Source organism: Arabidopsis lyrata (genome assembly GCF_000004255.2).
Source record: "Arabidopsis lyrata subsp. lyrata unplaced genomic scaffold ARALYscaffold_6, whole genome shotgun sequence".
NCBI classification, from domain to species: Eukaryota; Viridiplantae; Streptophyta; class Magnoliopsida; order Brassicales; family Brassicaceae; genus Arabidopsis; species Arabidopsis lyrata.
This window is the reverse complement of record NW_003302550.1, coordinates 2428351-2446140: the sequence shown is the minus strand read 5'-3', so window position 1 is coordinate 2446140 and position 17790 is coordinate 2428351. Positions and strand designations below refer to the sequence as shown.

Genomic DNA, 17790 nt, shown 5'->3' with positions numbered 1-17790 from the left:
CACATTAACTTGAAATTCTTACAGTTGTTTTACAACATCAGAAAATAAGGCAAGAGTTTCTTACAACACACACATTAGTTGGAACAAGAAGGTAGTACCAAATCCATCAGTGTTTATTCACTAGTTCAAATTTTATTAGGAGAAGGAAACAGACCGGATAAAAGACCTTGATGAAGGATGAGCCAAAGATGATTTGCCTGTTTACAGCCAAACGGATGGTAAACTTATAAACCAAGGAAACACAATGTCCTTTTTCAGGACACAAGTTCTCTCTCCATTTGGCTGAAAGATAAGGGACAAGACAAAAGACCGGTGAACCGAATCTTGTCTTGTCCCCTATCTGCTCATCATGTATTAAGATTGCAGCAGCTAATATCCATTGCTGCTGCATTCCACTTGATAGGCATGACCATGCCACCAGAAGAATAGACCGATGAACTTAGAAAGTAATCCATATTTGTAACTGTAGAATCCGAGAGATTTGACCCGTTTGCTTCCCTCGATGAGTTTATGGTCCTGTTTTCCGGATGAAAGACTTCAGAACTCTGAGAATTGCTTGGCTTAGACTGCTTAGCCGCATCAGCTGTCTTGGTGTTCAAGAAACGCCCACCAGATCCTCTAGGACGGCGCATAGCATGGAGATGGCGCGAGTGATGCATATATGGCTGAAACATCATAACATAAGGCAACATTTTGGAATGCATACTGAAAAAATGAACAAATAGTTTCAATAAGTTACCTTACGGCATCTACTCAGTTTTTCAGCCTTTGCTCGGGACTGGCGTCGCCTGATAATTCCATGGTACTGCTTTGAGTTCACATAGATGGTACCATCTTCTTCTGTCTCCATCTTTAGAGGCAGCATTAATCGGCCCGAAGACCTCTGAGATCCATAGGCTGAAACAACTCCATAGTATTGTTCTACATGAGGATGCTTTGTGTAGATCTATAATGAAAACAAAACATATACTCAGGAACAAAATGCAAGTTGTTTTTTTTTTTAGATTGTTACACTGCAAGAAAACTGTACCATTGGCTGAGCAAATCCAAACTCGAAGCAAGCTGATTGCATCGTGAAAGCAACATGAGGCTTTGGCACATCTCTTGAACTCTTTCCACCACCTAAATCAATGTCAGAATATATAAATTTACCTTATAAAGCATTTGTAATCATTCTGTAAGGTGCAAGAAACAGAGAAGTAATGTCTTCTTGGAAAGCTGTATACATGTTACGGTTTTGTAATCTAGCATTTCCACATAAAAGCTCAGAATTTCAGTAAGAACACTCCAGAAGCTTCCATTTAAGAAAGTTGAGAGTTTACCAGGTGAGAAAGTCAAGAGAGTTGTAGAACTTTGTTTATCCACCACACCTTGTTCTGTCTCAGGAGTAACTGCCTTAACTCCGGTGAATGAATCAGAAGCGTCGCCGGAAAGGCTCTCTGTAGTCAACTGCTGAGATCCAAAAGCATTCCACCAAGGAGTCTGTGGTGGCGACAAAAGTTCCTCAGTTTGCATAGCTTATGTCCAAAAGTCCAATGGAAAAGTGAAAGAGAGCCACAAAAGATCTGTTGAACAAAAAAAGAGTCAACAACTAAAGACTTGTCTCAGTGAAATCTTTGTCGAAAGATAAAAACTCTAACAAGGAAAGAATGTTTGGACTGAGTTTTAAAAGCAAAGCACACGAACGAACCCATCTCAAGATCACAGTCAAGAAAATGAATTTTTGTCGTCTAAAGAAAGAAAATTTGGGAGAAACTATAAAAGTAGACTAAACAATCGAATCGACAAACGAAACATTAATGTGCAAAACGCTAGACAAGATCCATAATAGATACGCGAGGACCCAATAAAGAAGAAGAAGCTTAACAAGAACAATCCAAATTGGAATAAAGAAAAACATAAGTAGAGGAAACTTACACAAGAGAGTGAGAAGCTTTGAGATTCCTATTAGTTGGGAGCTATGTCGGTTCCAAATTAGAAACAAAGAGATCCACAGAGAGAAGGAGAGAGAAAGAGATGAGTGAACAAGTGTAATGGAAACAACAATAGCTTCATCAACCAATCACCTTCAACTTTCATGCGAGTATATTATTTTAAAAAAATATTTATTAGAAAATGTTTTCTTTAGTAAGTAGTAGGTGACATAAAAAAAGACAGAATTATTGCTCTAGTTAACTGTAGCGTTGGCTTGACGTGCTCTCTCCACAAGCTGCAATGATCCCACTTCATTCATAATCATCTCCATCAAGTAACAGTACTACTAGTACTGCTTTGTCGTCAAGTTTGTTTTTTGTTCCCTTCTGATAAATTTGAGTGTTCACCAATGTTTCTTTACACAAACAATGTATTGGGTATGGCTTGTACCGTTTGATACTCTGATTGGTTGAGACTTGAGAACATTCGAAGAAAAAAGTTGTGACAAACAAAAAAGGTTACAAAAATTCCCTTCTATCAAATGTCGGTTCTAACAATTTGGATCGACATTATAAGCCCATTAATAAAGGCCCACTATAAGCCCCATTTTTCTACAACAACTTTGCTAATAGTGCTAGTGCCTCTGAGCCATATTTAAATCGGCCCAGAAGAGCTACATACACATTTCAATTGGGTTTACTTAGGTCGGATTAAATCGGCCCATCTAATTTTGACCCAATTTCAGCACTCATCAATTTGAGGAAAATATCCTACATAAGATATCACTCCTTCTAAAATTTAACATAAATATTCTTTGACCTTATCCTGACTTTATTATCTGCTCTTTTAAGAAAATATCATGATGAGCTGTCAAAGGAAAGAACATGATATCTTTCCTTTTTTTCTTAAATACACCGAGATTTCTTCCCTTTTACTTCTTAAATACAATAAGATATCTTTCCTTTTAATTACTTCTATGATATGTATATTGGTTTATATGAATATTCTTATTCCTACATTTGGGTCATGCATTCCTTTTATCATATAATAACATTTCATTATTTAGATAGTCAAACTTATTACTTTTATTGGAAATAAAGAGAGGTCAAAGAAAGAAAATAACAAGTAAATATATTCATTAGCTTTAAAGTTTAAACATTTTTCCCATCAAACTTTCTTTTTGAATGCAATTTGAATTAAGGTGCATGAACCAAGTTGACTTAGTCGTTTAAATGAGAATAATTTTTATTGTAAACAACATGCAATATTGGATATTGAACTTGGGTGATAATACTATGAAAACACTAACACAAATTAATAGGATACAAGTCCTAATCATAATAATAAAAATAATTTGTTATAGCAGAACAAATGAATTAGTTATATATAGTAAGGAAAAATTAAGTGTTGAATATAAATAGAGTATAAAAAGTAGCATATAGATGTTTCATCAAGTTTCAAAAAGCGTCAAAATATGAACAAAACTATGTACGATGCATGAGAATAATAATCTCTCTAATTGTTTACGTGCATGACAATGATTATCTTATTAAAATACGATGCTTTAGAAAGAAAAAAACTATGCCCTAACATTTTGCACAAATTTGTTAAATACGGATGAGTTCTTCAAAACTGCAAAGAATAGTAAAGAAACAAACATTCGATTAAAATTAAGTCGACATGACAAGCAAATACAAGAGTTTAACACAACAAGAGACATGATAAAAACTTGACCAAAACAGAAAAAAAAACTAGAGATATGAAACGAGCAAGAAGAAACAACAATAATAGAAAAAGAACAACATTATTTCGAGAAAAATTTAAGACACGTTGTCAGGTCAACTTCGACGTACGGCAGCTTCATTCGGAATCGTCTTCAGCACCAGCGGCCTTGCTGCTCTCTCCTTTATAGGTCCCCAAGTCTTCATAAACGTCATCAGATGGTTCCATGTTTAGGTCTAATCCAGTGACCATTGTGGGTAAATGAGTCTCATCATCACAAGGTTTTTGGACTTGTGGATCAACGAAGACCCATTTATCCAAATAATAGAAACTTCTTCCAGTTCCCATCATGTTAAAACCATTTCCACCTAACCCAGACGCAACATTCGAAGCCCTCAGGGCCTCATGATCCACCGTAGAACCCATCTGTTTACTCAAACACATAAGCTTCTTACCCGAATACGATATTAATTTATCAACCTCGGTTGGGGAGAGATTAGCAAGTTCACGACCATTTTGGAGGTCGAACATGAGATGTTCCATCTCAAGCTCCGTGATAACCTTCCGAGTATCGGCTAGTTTCTTCTCAATCTTTTCGATATTGGTCTGGACGTATGACTCCGGATCGACGGCCTTCATGGTCCTTTCATGGTCCGTTAAAGAATAAAATTTGTCGATGAGTGACTTAGCCGCCTCGGAAGATGGCCACGCTGCCAATTGATCTTCTTCTCGATTGAAAACAACCAGTGAAGCTGGCATATCGCACAGAATGGACAGCTCGTTCACTTTCTTCATTAGACCGGTTAATCTCCTCTTTAGGCTGGATTTCCGGGTCTTATAGTCCCGGATCCAGGCTGTCTTTTTTTTAGCCATGGCTTAGTCTCACTTGGAATGTTTTTTTGTTTTCTTTTTTGTGGTGTGAACTAAGCATCTTAGGTGTGGTCTTATATAAGCAAATCCAAGGATAAGAGGCTGAACGGGGAGAATGTCCATGGTTGTAGTCTCCCTTGGAAAATGTTTGAATGGATTTTTTGGCAACTTAATTAGTAAAAAATTTGTTTTTTTTTGGTGAGCGAGAAGGAGACAATGACTCCCCCGATTTATTAAATTAAAAAAGGAATTAAAACCAAACATAACGCGGAAGTTCTGTCCCATGAACATCCTCCAACAAAATATCATGGACAACATCAAAACAAAAATCAAGAAAAATAAAACCTAACTCTAACGTGAAGGCATAAGTTAATTTTTTTGTTTATTCTATGTTTTCTCCTCTACGTTATTATCATATTTCCGTGCAGTTTTTCGTTTTTTTTAACAATAGGTCAATTGTATTTTAAGTATCATCAACATTCAGCACTTTCTTTTCTTTATGAATTTTCTGTTTTATTTTAATAGTAAGATATATATACACATTTTTGTATGTGAAAAACAAATGCGGTTGAGAGGGAAAAGGGAATACATGCATGCAGCTTTTCCTTTACGACACATGTTAATATGCTACACCAAGTACGATACACGCAGACGATGCCATCGCGTTTCCTATTCCCTCTGCACTCGTGTGACCCGATTTTGATTCAACGCACTCTGGGAAATACATGTAGTGTAGTGTCCATGGAGACCTAGAAAAAGATGTTGATTAGAGGCTACTTGTTAGTTGTTTGTAAAAACATTTAAAATAATCTTACAAATCCATCGTGAATTCAAATATTCGTATAAATCTTTATTTTTCTAACGTATATATTTATAACATAGATAACAAAATAATTGAAAACTTTAGAATGTAAATATCATAATCAAGATGTTTTAAGAAATAAAGAACATGTGACATGTCTATTTTTTCTTTATCTAAATATATTAAAATATGAGCAATGCGTTTGCTTTACCTACAAGGCTTACAACCTAACAAATATATAGTAGCTATAACTTTGTTTTGTGGCGAGGTGAACTCTTTTGATTAAAAGATCCTGCATGGCTGCATATATAGGTGAAAACAAATATGTCGTATGAAATGAGATAAAGCACTAATAATTTGAGATTGCAGAAAATATAATAAAATTGATAAAGGATGTAAAAAAGGAGGAATGACAAAAACATTGAAAAAAAAAAATTTACGTACGAGCATTCAAAATGGAATGGATACATAAGGAAATATTAATCGGGGTATTAATGGAGGATATCAGTAATTAAGAAGGAAATATGAGATGTTAATAGGTTCAGCTTACCGATCACTTGCTTGCACCTCCTTAAATATTGATGCTATGTTCACCTTCCAAATCCAACTAGAATGGATGTTGCTGAGCCAACAGAAAAAAACATGGTTAATTAAGACGTGACTGAATTAACAAGAGGAATTTGGTAAACAATGGTGAGCTAGGGAAAGCAATTGCAATTGCAGTCCCCAAACCAAAAATAGACCAAGGTATAAACCCTAAGAGCACTCCCATCGGAGAGTTCTTAACAAAGTTTTCACTATCTTCATGATTTAAATGTATTAGTTTTCAGTCTTATTTATTACTCTTTGATGAAATTTCTACTGATCTAGAGATGCTCTAAATTAAACCTCCTCCCCTCATCAGATGCTATATATTAGATAGCTACCAAATCAAATCATATTATTTTGATGTAGGCTTCCACAGGTTCCACCGTATCGGACGTTACATCTATCTATAGTCCTCTCGTCCGGTTGTACTGGCAACTATATATGTGCATAGCCAGTTGTCAACACGATAAAACACTAACAAGCACACACAAAGGTCAACACAATCCACAACAATACAATATCTACTATAACTTAATTACATGAAATTACAATCTCTTAAACAAAGCACTAACAAGCACACACAAACTTAGGCCACTTTTTCCAAATACACAGTATATATCTTAAACAAAAGCTTGAATCTCACTAAACATGTGATATCAAGAACCTATTATCAACAAAAGTGTAAATTTCAAATATTTCAAATTCGCAAAGACAACTAATCTAGATAATAGTGTATCATGTAATTTAAGAGAGAATTACTCACCATTAAGAAATTTCAAGGTTAAAACTCCGTCGAATATCGAATTTTGAGATTATCAAGACACAAAATAATGCATCGTAATAGCGGCGATTGAAAAAAAACAAAATTAGGTTTAAGATAAACAATAAATGTATACGTTTCTATGTATAATATATTTCTTTGTTGATAGTCTAAAGCCCACATACATAAAGCCCAAAACTTATACGCATATTAGTACAAAACTATATGTCCACTCCAGCGTAGCATAGACACATCATCATTTTCAATAATTTTTGAATGACATATGTTTACTATCTAACAATTATTTTTTTGACCATCTAAATTACATTTGTCTTTAACATAAAAAATTTCAAAGTGATGTGCATATGTGTAAAATACATTATAAATAATTAGTATGTGATATATGTAATGCTAAGAGTATAATCCTAATTAATTAATACTTGATACTATGACAAGATAAAATGGTTTTATGAGAATCTAGTTGAAAAAAATAAATAGGATATGGACCGACATGCATTTCAACTAGCTACTATCAAAATTGTCATCAATACTCTTACCAAATTTTGTTACCACATGTTCTTTTTTTCCGATAAAAATGTAAATATTTCATTAAAAATGAAATGATTAGAATTAGTCAAAATTATAAATCTTGAGAATCATACATCAGAAGACACGGATTTGAGTCCATCCAGTCAACATAAACATACAAACTATAACAGAGAAGACCACATGTTTTACCACTCAAAAATACTCTTTCACATATTAATATTCTTAAGATCTTGAACCAAAATACTTTCCTGGTTCATAGAGAGAACTCAAATAGGTTGTGCAACCCGTATTTTATTTTTCATGTCTCATTTGGAATATAGCACACTGCACACATCATCGCAATAAATCTTGATTCTTGAGTGAATGCTATAACATTTACTGCATGTGAAAATTACAAAACGTTTTGTGTAGTTAAACCATATGAAATTTTAGTTATTTGCTTCATATTACTGTAGGTTATAGAAATTATTAGGTTGACCAAATTATTGTGTAAATATATATATAAGTAAACATTATAGTTTTTGAATATGTGGAAAAATAAGAACTAGTAAATAAAGCAAATATCGTAGTTAAAGCGGTCAGAAGAAGCAGCCAACAAGACGATCAAATACGTCATTTCATTCAAGCACTCAACAGTCAACATGCCATGATTTATTATAATACGTATATATAATTAAGAAATAAGAATTGATATTTTTCTTTAGAGTTAACAAAAGTCTTATGGACTACTATTTGATCGAAATGGCCATATATCCCATCATCGTAACACAAATTGACTTAAAGTTGCAAAAGTGTAAGTGGATAATTAGACCATCTTTATTGAGAGGTGCTTAATTTGGTTCTTAACTTGGTTCTTAACTCAATTAAAAGTGCAATTCATAATTTTGCTAAAGAAAGACTCTTAGCTAAGCACCAAAAATTGGGCTAAGAACCAAAACTAAGTTTCTCCCAATAATATTGCTCTTAAAAAGCATTCAATGGGTTGTATTTATGATAATTAAAAAACATTCAATGGGTTACTAAAATCTGTGATCAACTACTAGCCTCTAAATGATCGATTTAAGTCTTAAAAATAATTTGAATATCTGTAAAAGCTGTATTAATCAACGCCACTGGTTATTATGTGTTAATTTGTGTAAAATCACCCTATATACCAAACAAAACAAAACAAAACTATATGACATAACTACATCTTATCGTTGACTCTGAAGCTTCATCATCGTAATGACAAAAAAACATATACATTCCCGAATACATTCATTACTTTCCTCTTATACACATCATTTTCTCTTCAGACTGAAAAAAAATTCTGACCGTCGTAATGAATGCGACGGTGGTGCCACCTTACTCCGGCCACTGGCTAACGAACACAGATAGGATGGGTGGATTGGCTTACGGGATAGGAGTCTCCATTGGTATACTTATGCTAATTACCACAATCACCCTCACTTCTTATTATTGCACTCGAAGCCATATCTCTGCCTCTCCCACGACCACTCCAAGGACAAGACGCCGGCGAAGAGAGACCAATGGAACGTTACAACCTGGCCAAGATCAGTTCGACTTCGAAGGTGATGAAAACGACACCGTTGTGGTCGAAGTCATGGGGCTAAACGAGGAGGTGATCAAGAGTTTTCCTAAGCTTCCGTACGAAGAGGCTCGTGTGAGTTATAGCTTGCAAAAGGAATCCAGTACGACGTCGTGTTGTTCTATATGTCTCGCGGATTACAAAAAAATGGATATGATCAGGGTTTTGCCTGATTGTAACCACTTGTTCCACGACACTTGCGTTGACCCTTGGCTGAGGCTTCATCCTACGTGTCCCGTTTGCCGTACGTCTCCGTTACCATCACCGGCGATGACACCTGTCGCTGACGTTGTTCCCTTTTCCCGCCGGCCAATGATGGATATTTGACTTCGTCGCGTTTTAAAGAAATTATTGTTGACATTTTTATTAGAGTATATAATAATCTCTAAGCTGTAAAGTTTCACGATTTTTATTGGTTCTGTTGCACAAACATGCATTATATTCTTCTTACAAAAATAGTTTTAATTAGTGGAGAAGTGGAGCAAGACCAAGACGTATAATATATTCTAAAAAGAGGCGAAAAAATTAATAAATAAAGAATAAGAAAAAAGAAGAATTCTAATTAGCTGTATATATGCTAGCAAATTGTAGAGTCGAAGTTGGTTAGTCAAACTATTTTCCGGTGCCAAACTATTGAACTTTTTAAAAAGAAACTATTGGTAATCATTCTCAATTTCTCATAGAGCAAAGCGTTATAAGTAATCCGTTAATTGTAGCAAAAGACTAAAGTCAAAATATAGATTAAAGTCAACTTCATTAACTAATTAAAACCTTTATTAAAAAAAAAAAAAAGAAGAAGCCAACTTTACTAAACAATGCAAATAGTATTTGCAGAAAACTATAGACCCAAAAACAAAAAAAAAAACAATTATTTAGAAAATGTAAATGATAATTACTAAAATAAATAACATTAATAAGCATGTTTATCCTAAATAAATCTAAAGTATATCACATTTACAGCAAACAACGAAATCGAGCCGTCCGTTTCCAGAACCTCTGACCTAGCTGAATGAACGGTCCAGATCTCTCCCTACATTCCTTGAAAATAAGAATCCAAATATTCGGCAACTCCACTCTCTGCTGCTTTGATCAATCCATCGTCTTCCTTATAGCTTCTGAGAGATTCATCAATCATGTCGAGGATCATCGCCATTCTTCTTCTCGCTATTTCTCTTCTCCTCTTTGTTTCACCGATTGTGCAAGCCATTGATGTCCATTACTGTGGTACGTGTTTCAGCCTCCGTTTATCCTCGTGGTTTGCTTTGAATTCGATTTTTCCCGAAAATTTTGGATTTTTAGTCTAACTTGCTTCTGTATTTTGCTTGATTTGATTGTAGAAGAGAACGCAAAGTATGAAGTAAAAGTGAAAGAGGTTGATATATCTCCTAACCCTATTGCCCCAGGCGAGCCAGCTACTTTCACCATCTCTGCCAACACAGGTTTTGTTCATTATTGTAATAACACTTCATCTCAAGATTCTGGGGTTATATTGATTGTACAGTGATCTTGTGTATGTAGCTTATGATTAGTGTTTGTTATATGTTAGAAAGGCAATGTGATTGCTGCTTAAGATGTATGTACTCATGTGTCTTTCTTCTTAGTAGAGCTATGTTTATGATTATGATTCTTTTGTTTCATTGTTTTGGGGTGATTTAAAGGCCATGAGATTTCGTTTGGTAAGCTCGTGATTGAAGTTTCGTACTTTGGATGGCATGTTCACTCTGAGACTCATGACCTCTGCACTGAGACTACTTGTCCTATACAAACTGGAGATTTCTTGGTTGCACACTCTCAAGTTCTTCCTGGTTATACTCCTCCTGTAAGTTCTCCAATTTGCTTCATTACGTGGTTCTAAGAGCTTTGTTGCAATCATAATAGATGGCCTATTCAGAATATATTTAGATAAGGCTTACCTTGGTATCTCCAACAAATTGTTGCAATCATAATAGATGGCCTATTCAGAATATATTTAGATAAGGCTTACCTTGGTATCTCCAACAAATGGAGATATATAATGACTTAGTTTGAATGTGTTAATGTTGCATATTACTGTCAAAAATCTGGTACAAAAACAAGAAGATAAGATAGTCTATTCTTACCTCTCTTGCAGGGTTCGTACTCTCTGAAAATGAAGATGCTTGATGCGCAGAAGAAGGAGCTAACATGCATTAAATTTGCGTTCGACATTGGACTCAGATCATCGGTGGCTGATATTTAGAGCAGCGTCAGCTCTATTGGTGATTGTATAGATAGTTTAGAAAATTTGTTATTCTTTCTGATAAGACCCTGAATGTGAATGCACTCTTACTTTTTGGACCCCAAATGTGAATGTCCTTCACCATAAGATCTATCACCAGGTCTTATGGCATCAGTCAAATGCTTGGAACGGGTATAAGTGACAAGGTCTCAACCATCATATGTAATGCGAAAAAGTAATCAGAGTAAAGTATATGATTAAATAGAAATTTGACTAATTCGAATTTGCAAGCTAGATAAAGCTAAGCTTCTTTACCAATCTTACATCATTGCACGTTTCTAGAATTGTAAAAGACAAGACAGGCTAAATCAATCGATGACTCTAACCAGAAAGTTTATATGTCTTAAAGCTCCATTATAGCATCTTCCTTTTTTGTTTTTGTAGCCTTCTGGCAAAATTGGGTTGATTGGGTAAAATCATTACTCATGTCATGAGTGTTTTTTGTCTTCTGTAATTGAGGTGTGAGTTTTATCATCACATCTACATTATTGTAGCAATGACCCATCAACAAGAAAAAAAAACAAAGACTTTTTATTTAATTTCTTTCTCTTTTCGTTCTGATGAAAACCCATCAAGAAAGACTTTTGAAAGCTAAACCAGAAAGTAGCTTTTGAAACTTTATTCATCAAAATTGGGTACCCACACGTTAACCAAAGAAGAAACCTGAAAACGAAGAACCCATAAGCCACTAAGTTTTGTTTTTATTCTCGTACCCGATCTAATCTTGATCGGAATTCTTCTCTAACCTCTTTTCAGATTCTTGAATTGGTTCTCTTTCCAACAAAAGATCCAGTTTTTGCTAGCAATGAAGGGAATGAAGGAAAGGTTGGTGAAGAAAATCAAACTCATCACCACTGTCAAGACGTTGAAGCAAGGCTTAGCTCTTCATAAGAGTACCATTGATCGCACAATACATCATCTAAGAGACGAAATAGTCGCTGAATCTAGTCAAATCAAAGGTTGTGTTACACCAACACTACTAGAGCTTGAAGATGCAGAGGAACAGAATCTTGAAGAAGAAAGAGGGATTCTTTTGGAGTTTAAAGAGAATTGCCCACCCGGGGGAGAAGATTCGGTTGTTTTCTACACGACGGGCCTGCGAGGTGTGAGGAAAACATTTGAAGCTTGCAGAAGAGTGAGATTCTTGTTGGAGAATCACCAGGTGATGTATAGAGAGAGAGATGTTTCCATGGATTCAGAGTTTAGAGAAGAGATGTGGAGGTTGCTTGGTGGGAAAGCTACCTCTCCGAGGCTATTCATTAGAGGTAGGTACATTGGTGGAGCAGAAGAAGTTGTGGCATTGAACGAGAACGGGAAGCTTAAGAAGCTGCTAGAAGGAATCTCGCAGGTTGATTCGCCTTGCGAATCTTGCGAGAACGAAAGGTTTTTGATATGTTCTAGCTGCAATGGGAGCTCAAAATTGCTTGTAGATCATCACGATGAGGAGACTAGTAATGATAATATGTGGACGAGATGCAGAGAATGTAATGAGAATGGACTTGTGAAATGTCCTCTTTGTACGTAGTTGCTGTTATAAGCTAATAATAACTATCTGATTTTAACTTTGTAGAGTTATGATGTGTGAGAAAGTTTTCAAGTTTGATAAAACGTTTTGTATTAGGATTGTTTAATCGTTTTATGTTTGTAATGAATAAGTTTTAAAAAACCAAATTTGAAAATTCAATTCTAAATTTTAAGAAGTTAACTCTATTCTCAATTTCTCATACATCAAAACTCTCTCTATCTCTGAAGCTCAACTTCATATCCCAAGAATACAGGAATTATTAAAAGCTTCTCTCGTTGGGGACGTTAAGGTTCTCTAATCAGGCGTAGTAGACTGATACAAGAGGGATATCAACGTCGTCACCATTATCATCTTCACAAGCAACCACAACATCCACGTGACGTCTATAAGCAGGTAATTCAACCCCAGCCACATCTCTTGCAAGATCCACCACTCTCGTGTCCATCCTGTCTTTATGCCTTGAGAACATACTGTTGTACAGTAAACTGCTTCCGCATGATATGCTGTAAGCGTTTAGCCCTTTCCCTTTTAGCCATCCTAGCAACTCCCTTAGGGTCGGGTTTCCCCTGATCACCCACCGGTCCCAAACAGTCCAGCTTTGGTCTTGGTGCTTCACCACTTTAGGTGGAACCGGCTCAGCCATGGAGAAGAGCGGAAGTGCTAAGTTAGCAAATGTGTTTCTGTAGTCTTCTACTTTGTGTGACCCGTCTAAGACCTTGTACAGCTCGAGGCAGACTAAACCTGTTGCCATTGCAGTTGATGTTGCGATTGCTGGAATGATTCTTCCGGCTATGAACTTGGCTTTAAGCTTGTCCACCTCAGGAACGCTGTAGTTCCTTGCTCTCATGTTGGCTAGCCCAGCGATCATATCCATGTGGTAGTTGGTATCGTCGTCCTAAGAACAGCATAATAATGTTAGTTTGTTGCTCTCGTAATCCAAATACAGAATTTGAAAGATGCTTGGATACAATTATGATTCACCTTTTCAAACTGGATTGGCTTCATCCTGAACTCTGGCTGCAAGCTCCTCCTGCACCACTCTAGCTTTGTGTTTAGTTCATCGATTATTGCAGCATCATCGACTGAAGCTGTAGACAAAGTTGTAGCTTTCTCATCTGTCACAATATTTGCATCTTTCCTCGGCTCAAAGTCGGGGACAATTACTCTTTCCACAGCCTCGGCTAGTCCTGTTGGGTCTTTAGCCCACTCAGGAGTAGGGATTCCGAATGTCTCTGCACGCAAGATAGATGCAGCCATGACAAAGTTGATATGGCCCAGGTCGGTTGAGGAGAATTGGAGTGGGCGAGGAAATCTCTTTGGGGCAGACCAGAACGGAGCTCCCGTACTAGTAGCAGCATCCTCAGGAAATGTGTAACATAACTGCTTCACACGGTTGGCGAAGTAGTCCTCAAACCTGCAAGTAAGCAAGCACTTATGTAAAGAAAAGAAAATCATTTTATAAACAGTCTCAATGAAGGGTACGGGCCAATAGAGGGTACCTCAGACGAGCCCAGGTTATGCAATCCTGGAATGAATTGCACTTTTCTTTCTCAAGGCACTCAACAACACGCCCCAAAGTATCCCTGGCTTGAGCATCACCAGCAGTACTCATCGCTTTCATGTATTCAACAGGATCTGAGAGGTATGCATTAACTTCAGCTGGTGTTTTCTCAAGCAGACCCTCAAATTCAGAGCGAGCCCATGTCAAACAATGGTCAATGTTGTGAGGAAATGAGTGCACTGTACACATCGGAGCCTGTTTCTCTGGTGGGTCCCTCGAGGCACCATAGTTCTCAGTGAGATGAGGGATAACCATCTGTGTGTTGCACTTTGCACCTAGGGTTCCTGACTCGAGGAGAGGCTTCTGGAAATACACACACCTCGAATCGACATAAAGCCTTGCAGTGACATTGTCCAAAGCGTTGACCACAACTGTCAAATTCTCCCAGAAGCTGTCATCAAAGACATTCTCGGTCTCAGGTCCAACACGATTTTGCAGAGCATCAATGTTGAGGCACGAATTTATTCCAGCTGCTGCTGTTGCGGCAACTGTGGATTTAGCCTGTCCTATGTTCCAATCTCGAAAAAGAAACTGACGACTCAGGTTGCTCTTCTCAATTACATCATCATCGGTGACAGTTAGCTTCCCTTGAGTGCCACATGACACACCCATCAAAGCCAAGTTCTTTAAGAACTCGCATCCAAGAGCACCAGCCCCTACAACAAAAACTCTGGCATCCTCGAGTTTCTTCTGAAGAGTAGACCCAAATACAGAGATCTGTGCATCATAACGGCTATTTTGTGGTCTAAACTCTGATGCATCAAGAGGTTCCTTGGGAAGTGACTCCACCGAATCAAAGTAAAAGAACTGCACAAATAATGCAAACTAATTACCACATTACCAAGTATAAAAGAAATACTACTAAAAAGGGAAGAGAAACTTTTAGTCCTGGTATAGGCTTCATGTAGAGTAAATGCCTATATAACATATATGAACAGCACTGCTCAACGTAGAAGTTTAACATACAAAGACCACCCCTGAAAAACCAAACAGAAAAGTCTTTACCTGAAAGATAGGATGGAATTTCCCAGAGCATGCCTTGACAACCTCCTGCCCAACAATGCCACCAAACATTGCAGCCATAGGATTCAGAACAGCCCTGGATCCAAAGGCCACATGCCGCAACAGTTTAGAGTTGACATCTTCCAACCTTGCATCACCCAAACTCTCATTAATTTCAACTGCAATTTCCACTAGTTTCTGAGCATCTTCTTCTGAACCAGCAACCGGAAATCGGCCTGCTTGAGACGAAAACCTATCAAGTGCTTGGAATGCTAAGTGGAGAAGAGGTGGTCGGTCAAACTTTGCAAAGTCACTTAGAAGAAAGTCGCCTGGATCTTTAAGTGCTTCTCTAAGAGGTTTAAAGTTCAGCACCTTTGGTTGTTTAACCTGAGTCACAATGCCACCCTTCATATATTGCCCATAGCTAGAGGTGTCTTCCTCGAGGGTAAATGAAAATGGCTTCACATTTTTTATCTTCCTTGGTTTTCCATCATTTAGCTCTGTCATCCCCTCAACTTCAGAGAAAATGACAAGATTTCCATCCTCAAACTCGAGCCTCTCATCATCGACACACGAAACAAATGCAGGATTTTCATTGCTAACAGAAGCGATGATGCCAGAGTGAGGTTCCTCCCCATCAACATCAAGAACAGTAAAATGAGGTCCAAAATCACAAAACAAAGACCCAAACAGCCCCCTAACGTCAGCCTTGATGAATGCAATAGGAGGCTGATGACTATGACAATAATCATCAAACTCTGTGGCTTTATCAAAAGAGATATCCACAAATACCACAACCTGCATCAAGGAAAGAAAAAGAAATCAGCCACTAAAGCCAAACATACTGTACTTTTAGTAGTAACATTTTCATCCACTTTCAGTCACCTCTAATCTTTTGTACAGAAACTTATGTCCATAAATCATGATAGTATTATTGACAACTAGAAAAAGGAAACGAAGATAAACCAAATAAAGGAAGGGTTTGGATACCTGGAAATCAGAAAGCTGCTCTTTGGTTAACTTCCCAGTCAATGTTGAGACAGCCACAGCATTGTTGAGTTCTTGCAACTTGTGAACAGAAGCAAGTGCCCTATTCTTACCAATGTCCTCCTCCGTGAAAACAAAGTTACTAGATAAGTCCCATAACTCAACCACATTTTCATCGTGAAGGGTCACTGACTTCACACCAGCTAGGATAATATTCTTGGCTACATAAGAAAAACAAAATCATCCATCAGAAAGAAGCAGATAACGAAGAGAATAAAGAGCTATACCAGTCATTAGTTCATCACAAATCTAGTGAATAAACCCTTCCATCATATAATGTCACACTAACTCATCAGGGAATCAGGAATAACAATTTAAATACCAATATTACGGACTCAAGTTCAAGTTCAAGTTCAAGTTCAAGTATACACACAAAATCAAACAGCTTAATCAGGAATACGTTTGCTCAAGCTTGAAGCTCTTTAACAACCAGCAGGGCAAGCACAGAAATAACATGCAAGCGGATTTAACAGCGAAAAGAATGAGCAAATTTAAAAAAAAAAGCGTTACCAATCTCGACACCAAGTCCTTGCATCCCAGAGATGAGAACGTTGGAAGCGAAAAGCTTCCTCATAGTCTCGCGGCCGTAAACGGCGAGCTGTCTGCTATGAAGATCTTCATCGATCTCCTGATTGTTGGAGTTGTCGTTACCAAACTCCGCCATGTTCATCACCGTATCGTTACCACCGATGCTATTGTTCAAACCGATGCTACCAGAGTTAGAGGCGTTAATCGCCGAACCATCAGCTTTAGTAGACTCAGTGTGATCGATCCGTCGCTTCTTCATCGGCGAAGAAGCAGATGCGATGATGTTCTCCTTTGCAACGAATGGTTCCATATAGTAACTGGAAGAGAGAACATGTATCAAACAAACAGAAGAAGCTTCGAATAAGAAACAAAAACAACAAATAAATTCCGATGAGAAGGTTCCTAGAGCTAATCGATGAAGGAATCTGAAGAAGAAACGAGAATCGGAGAAGAAGAAAACGAAACCGTACCTTTGAGAGAAGATCGGAGGCGATAAGCGGCGAATTTGTTGTTAAAGTAAAAGAGAGAGTATAATAAGAGAGCTTTGGCTTTGTAGGTTGTGCAGAGAAGAAGCGGCGGTATATAACAAAAATTGGGCGATGATTGATGGGCTTTGAAACTCTTGTGCTCAATTCAGAAATCAGCCTGTGTTGTGTGGTAAGTTTTTTTTTGTATTTTCAAGTGGACCAGTTTAAGATAAAATTGATAAATTCCTGGTTTTGGTCTTGTAACATTAAACCGGATTTGAATATGCACTAGACCAAATTTTAATTCAAGTTAGGTATGATTGAATTCAAATTTTGAAATTGGTAAGTGTTTTCTTTTTTTTTTTTGTGATGGATAAAGAGAGAATAGTTGTTGAAAATTTGAATGCATGTCGTACTTCCTAATACCTAAAGATTAATAGACATTTCAAAGAAGTGTAAAAAGAGTGAAACTTTAGCATGATGTGTGGAAATGTACCTTATGAACTCAACCATTTTGGCACCAACTGTTTTTGTGTGGGCACATGTGTTTGGGAATTGATATGGGGATGCTCTCTCAAAAAACACAATCTATGTCCTATGTTAATTTCAC

At 37.0% G+C, this 17790-nt stretch overlaps 6 protein-coding genes and 1 long non-coding RNA gene across 7 annotated transcripts; 3 read left to right on the top strand and 4 right to left on the bottom strand.

The window, feature by feature from the left end:
- Positions 1-4: 4 nt before the first annotated feature.
- LOC9309329 (nuclear transcription factor Y subunit A-10) lies at positions 5-2154 on the bottom strand. The gene is made up of 5 exons (XM_002871174.2): positions 1918-2154; positions 1323-1565; positions 1031-1122; positions 740-946; positions 5-665 (listed from the first exon to the last, which is right to left on the bottom strand). Exons 2-5 carry the CDS (start codon positions 1513-1515, stop codon positions 348-350), a joined length of 810 nt encoding a protein of 269 aa, XP_002871220.1. The 5' UTR covers positions 1516-1565; positions 1918-2154; the 3' UTR covers positions 5-347.
- Positions 2155-3556: 1402 nt separating this feature from the next.
- On the bottom strand, positions 3557-4727 carry LOC110227786 (agamous-like MADS-box protein AGL80). Its single transcript, XM_021023384.1, has one exon. It carries the CDS (start codon positions 4507-4509, stop codon positions 3775-3777), a length of 735 nt encoding a protein of 244 aa, XP_020879043.1. The 5' UTR covers positions 4510-4727; the 3' UTR covers positions 3557-3774.
- Positions 4728-4781: 54 nt separating this feature from the next.
- LOC110227191 lies at positions 4782-6955 on the bottom strand. Its single transcript, XR_002330978.1, has 3 exons — positions 6660-6955; positions 5859-5930; positions 4782-5255 (listed from the first exon to the last, which is right to left on the bottom strand). It is a non-coding gene; the product is annotated as an uncharacterized LOC110227191 (long non-coding RNA).
- A 1223-nt stretch (positions 6956-8178) lies between these two features.
- LOC9309328 (putative RING-H2 finger protein ATL71) lies at positions 8179-9205 on the top strand. The gene has a single exon (XM_002873214.2). It carries the CDS (start codon positions 8527-8529, stop codon positions 9118-9120), a length of 594 nt encoding a protein of 197 aa, XP_002873260.1. The 5' UTR covers positions 8179-8526; the 3' UTR covers positions 9121-9205.
- Positions 9206-9292: 87 nt separating this feature from the next.
- Positions 9293-11273, top strand: LOC9309327 (putative phosphatidylglycerol/phosphatidylinositol transfer protein DDB_G0282179). The gene is made up of 4 exons (XM_002873213.2): positions 9293-10017; positions 10131-10232; positions 10452-10612; positions 10904-11273. Exons 1-4 carry the CDS (start codon positions 9927-9929, stop codon positions 11009-11011), a joined length of 462 nt encoding a protein of 153 aa, XP_002873259.1. The 5' UTR covers positions 9293-9926; the 3' UTR covers positions 11012-11273.
- A 325-nt stretch (positions 11274-11598) lies between these two features.
- Positions 11599-12631, top strand: LOC9307290 (uncharacterized protein At3g28850). Its single transcript, XM_002873212.2, has one exon. It carries the CDS (start codon positions 11856-11858, stop codon positions 12573-12575), a length of 720 nt encoding a protein of 239 aa, XP_002873258.1. The 5' UTR covers positions 11599-11855; the 3' UTR covers positions 12576-12631.
- A 90-nt stretch (positions 12632-12721) lies between these two features.
- LOC9309326 (ubiquitin-activating enzyme E1 2) lies at positions 12722-17343 on the bottom strand. The gene is made up of 7 exons (XM_021020622.1): positions 17184-17343; positions 16696-17030; positions 16129-16346; positions 15142-15936; positions 14075-14943; positions 13557-13989; positions 12722-13470 (listed from the first exon to the last, which is right to left on the bottom strand). The coding sequence occupies exons 2-7, from the start codon at positions 17021-17023 to the stop codon at positions 12874-12876; spliced, it is 3240 nt and encodes a 1079-aa protein (XP_020876281.1). The 5' UTR covers positions 17024-17030; positions 17184-17343; the 3' UTR covers positions 12722-12873.
- Positions 17344-17790: the final 447 nt, after the last annotated feature.

Bases quoted from the DNA above. Each gene is read 5' to 3' on its own strand.
- LOC9307290 (XM_002873212.2), top strand. From the start codon at position 11,856: ATGAAGGGAATGAAGGAAAGGTTGGTGAAGAAAATCAAACTCATCACC.
- LOC9309326 (XM_021020622.1), bottom strand. From the start codon at position 17,023: ATGGAACCATTCGTTGCAAAGGAGAACATCATCGCATCTGCTTCTTCG. The intron at 16,347-16,695 runs GTAACGCTTTTT...TTTCTTATGTAG, and splicing joins AGGACTTGGTGTCGAGATTG to CCAAGAATATTATCCTAGCT. The intron at 14,944-15,141 runs GTAAAGACTTTT...TTATTTGTGCAG, and splicing joins AATTCCATCCTATCTTTCAG to TTCTTTTACTTTGATTCGGT.
- LOC9309327 (XM_002873213.2), top strand. From the start codon at position 9,927: ATGTCGAGGATCATCGCCATTCTTCTTCTCGCTATTTCTCTTCTCCTC. The intron at 10,018-10,130 runs GTACGTGTTTCA...ATTTGATTGTAG, and splicing joins CATTGATGTCCATTACTGTG to AAGAGAACGCAAAGTATGAA. The intron at 10,613-10,903 runs GTAAGTTCTCCA...CCTCTCTTGCAG, and splicing joins TTCCTGGTTATACTCCTCCT to GGTTCGTACTCTCTGAAAAT.
- LOC9309329 (XM_002871174.2), bottom strand. From the start codon at position 1,515: ATGCAAACTGAGGAACTTTTGTCGCCACCACAGACTCCTTGGTGGAAT. The intron at 1,123-1,322 runs GTAAACTCTCAA...ACATTGATTTAG, and splicing joins TCTCTTGACTTTCTCACCTG to GTGGTGGAAAGAGTTCAAGA. The intron at 666-739 runs GTAACTTATTGA...ATGATGTTTCAG, and splicing joins AACTGAGTAGATGCCGTAAG to CCATATATGCATCACTCGCG.
- LOC9309328 (XM_002873214.2), top strand. From the start codon at position 8,527: ATGAATGCGACGGTGGTGCCACCTTACTCCGGCCACTGGCTAACGAAC.
- LOC110227786 (XM_021023384.1), bottom strand. From the start codon at position 4,509: ATGGCTAAAAAAAAGACAGCCTGGATCCGGGACTATAAGACCCGGAAA.